Source organism: Fulmarus glacialis, unplaced genomic scaffold (genome assembly GCF_000690835.1).
Source record: "Fulmarus glacialis isolate BGI_N327 unplaced genomic scaffold, ASM69083v1 scaffold32210, whole genome shotgun sequence".
Lineage (NCBI taxonomy): Eukaryota > Metazoa > Chordata > Aves > Procellariiformes > Procellariidae > Fulmarus > Fulmarus glacialis.
In genome coordinates this window covers 6,908-10,024 of record NW_009186321.1, presented here as the reverse complement: position 1 = coordinate 10,024, position 3,117 = coordinate 6,908, and the positions used below count along the sequence as shown (strand labels likewise).

General features: G+C 40.4%; 1 protein-coding gene across 1 annotated transcript in view; it reads left to right on the top strand.

The window, feature by feature from the left end:
• Positions 1-1,036, top strand: part of TRIM59 (tripartite motif containing 59) — a 1,240-nt gene extending 204 nt beyond the window's left edge. The window contains 1 exon segment of the mRNA XM_009587564.1: positions 1-1,036. This exon segment is cut by the window's left edge and continues 11 nt beyond it. Coding sequence (XP_009585859.1) covers positions 1-1,036 — 1,036 coding nt within the window.
• The last annotated feature ends 2,081 nt before the right edge of the window (positions 1,037-3,117 follow it).

The following is a 3,117-nucleotide window of genomic DNA, read 5'->3' as shown; positions in this document are numbered from 1 at the left end:
TGCTGGCACCGAATCGTTGCCTATCAACTTTGCATTGAAAGCTATTATTGAAAAATACCAACAGGAAGATCACTCTGATGTTGCAACCTGCAGCGAACACTATAGGCAACCACTGAACATTTACTGTCTTTTGGATAGAAAATTGGTGTGTGGCCATTGCCTTACGATAGGAAAACACCACGGTCATCCAATAGATGACCTTCAGAGTGCCTACCTAAAAGAAAAGGAGAATTCTGGAAAGCTTCTCGAGCAGCTAACTGATAAACACTGGACTGATGTGTGTTTGCTTATTGAAAAGCTGAAAGAACAGCAGTCCCAGTGTGAAAGCATTGTTCAGGACGATAAAAAAGTAGTAGTACAGTATTTTAAGAAACTTAGCAATACCCTGGAGCACAAAAAACAAGCCCTGCTGACTGCGCTGGATGAAGTTAACACACACATTTTGGAAGAATATCAGCCTCTCATTGAGAACTTGAAAAAAATAAGGGAAGAACAGCTGGAATTAATGTCACTGAATACATCTATTCAAAAAGAAGAGTCCCCACTTATTTTTCTGGAGAAGGTGGGTGATATGCATCTACGTATAAAAGCTTTGAAACAGAAGCAACTACCGGATGTTAAACCTGTGGAGATTTATCCGAGGATTGGGCACCTGTTGAAAGATGTGTGGTCTAAAACCGAAATCGGTCAGATCAACAAGATCCTCACTCCAAAAATAAAACTGATTCCGAAAAGGAAGTTCCACAGCAAAGGCAGTGGAAAGGAAGGAAGAGAATCTAAAGAACTCCTCCAGGCTGTAAATCCTTTAGCAATCCTGCTGCTTTTTATAATAATAGTGGTAACTGTGTTTTTGTTTCACAAACCGGTATCATCAGTTGTAGTCGAAGCTATACCCGCTTATATCTCGGAATTCTTGCTGCTTGTGTATCAAGATGTCTGCACCCATTTGCAGAATGTAGCGGATGTGCTGTGCCATACATTTAATTTACTGATGAAGTTTTTGAGGAGAATTGTTTCTCTTTGACTATTTCAATGATTAGATTGAGTTAGCATAGGAATCCACAGGATTTTTTTTTTTAGTTTCTCCTTAAAAGCTGGATTGTTAAAGCTCTACACCTTTCCTTTCTATTTCTATATCCTTCCTTTTTCTGGATTGTATTGATTTCCTCTTAGCTAACTCTTAGTTAATGGAGAAGATTTGCAACAGAGGCTTCCTCCTCTGCTCACACAGTGGGGCAGGTTGGTGGGTGTTTGTTTAAACTGGAAGCCTGTCAGAAACAACGTCTGCCTAAGAAAGCTGTAATCTGGAGTCCTGTTTGTAAAAACTCCTTAAGCATCTACTATCTGGGTTTTTTTTTTTTGTAACATAATTTTAAATTGTTTTTTTAATAAAAGAACTACAACATTAAAGGTTAAAAGAACACCTCAGGCTGCAAACTGGCTAGTCCTGGACAGGTCACTCGCTAGCTCTGGTGTATATAGAACTCCTAGTTTGTGTTTTACTGACCTCTCTCTAGATGTATTTTAACTGATACACCTGTGGTCTTTAAAGTGTATATTCATGGCCCTGGGTTTCGTATTGTTTGTTCCTGGTTACTGGTGGAGGACATGATTTCATCTTTCTTTTTTTTTTTTCCAGCCTGTGTATAATAACTTTGTGTCTTTCAAATGGTTCTCTCCACCTTCCAGAGCGGTACCTGTAGGACTTCTGGTGAAATACTGCATGCAGTTTTTTAGTGCCAGCTGTGCACAAATCAAGTGTTTGTTTAGCCTGGCAGGGCGCTCGCACCGCTTACTAAAATGAGCTCTGACTTTTTGCTAAATCATTTAATATGTCGTGAAAATAGACACATACTGTAGTAAGTAGCAAAACTCCCATTGAAGTCAGTGGTATAAGGATTTCAAATGTTGTCAAGAACTCTTAAAACAACTTGGCAATGAACGTAAATTTATATTCAACAGAGATCTTTACCTTGACGTAGCATTTTATTCTGCAATCAAATGATCACTAGCGCTGTTCGCTACTTCTGGTGAGATGCTCCAGTCTAAACTGCGCTCAGGAGCGAAATCCCCAGTGAAAGCTGTTCTGGCCTTCAGTTACTAATGGTCTGATTACAGTAAGTTCTGGGACAGCTGTGAAGTGTTGCCGTTACAACAGCAGAACACAGATGAGTTTACGATTCACTAAAATAACAAAAATGAGTATTTGCCATGTCTAATTGTATTTGAGTTGATAAAAAGAATAGCATATTCTAGCATAGCAGCATTCCTCCTGTAAAGACCCTAATAACAATATTGATATCCTAATATTTTGCTGTATTGATAAAACACTGAGTCTAGCCAAACAGCCACTGTGCAGCTCCCCTCTCTGCAGCACAGGGGGCTTGATGGTCTAAGTTTGGCTGAGGTAGGGGCCAGCAGCGCTTCAGAGGAGTTTCTAGAGACTTTGTACGTACGTTTTCTGTCATCTTTTAGAGTTACAGAGGCAAATCCCATGGATACCATGGTCAGGTTTTGAAATGGTGTTTAGGTGTATCCTGGGACTGGATGCTGTTGTATTAATTTCCCAATAAAATTGGGAATTTGGTTTTGTCTTAAGCCCTGCTAGAAGGCTGTCACTTGGCATGTACGTCTCTCAAAACCTGGTGCTAAGTGTCTGTCCACTACCATGTGAGGCTGCTTTTTTGACTTACCTTCCTTTTATTTTCCTGACTTTTAAAAACTTAGAGAGTTTATAATGCAATTTTATTTTTCAAGACTACGGGAATTTATAAAATGCCTTTACTATTGATTGAAACATTTAGTACTTGTACATTTAGTACACTATCTATTTTAATAAATTCGCATACAAATAAAATACATTCTTACAAGGCTAACCCCTCGATTTCCTTACTGCGCAGAACCTTCCCCGTGACCCTAGGCAGCGCCGAGGCACGCAGCTGAACAGGTGAGAGGGGACGGAGCAGCAAGTCTCCCTGCAGCAGGAACGCGGGTGCTCAGCAGTGCTCTGTCTCGCTGCTTCATCTTCTCCCAAGTGCCCCGTTTTTTTGCAGTGTGAACTTCAGGAAGAGTCTCTGAAATGGCCTGTCGTGAGGTGGGTCGATGTGGATTTCATTC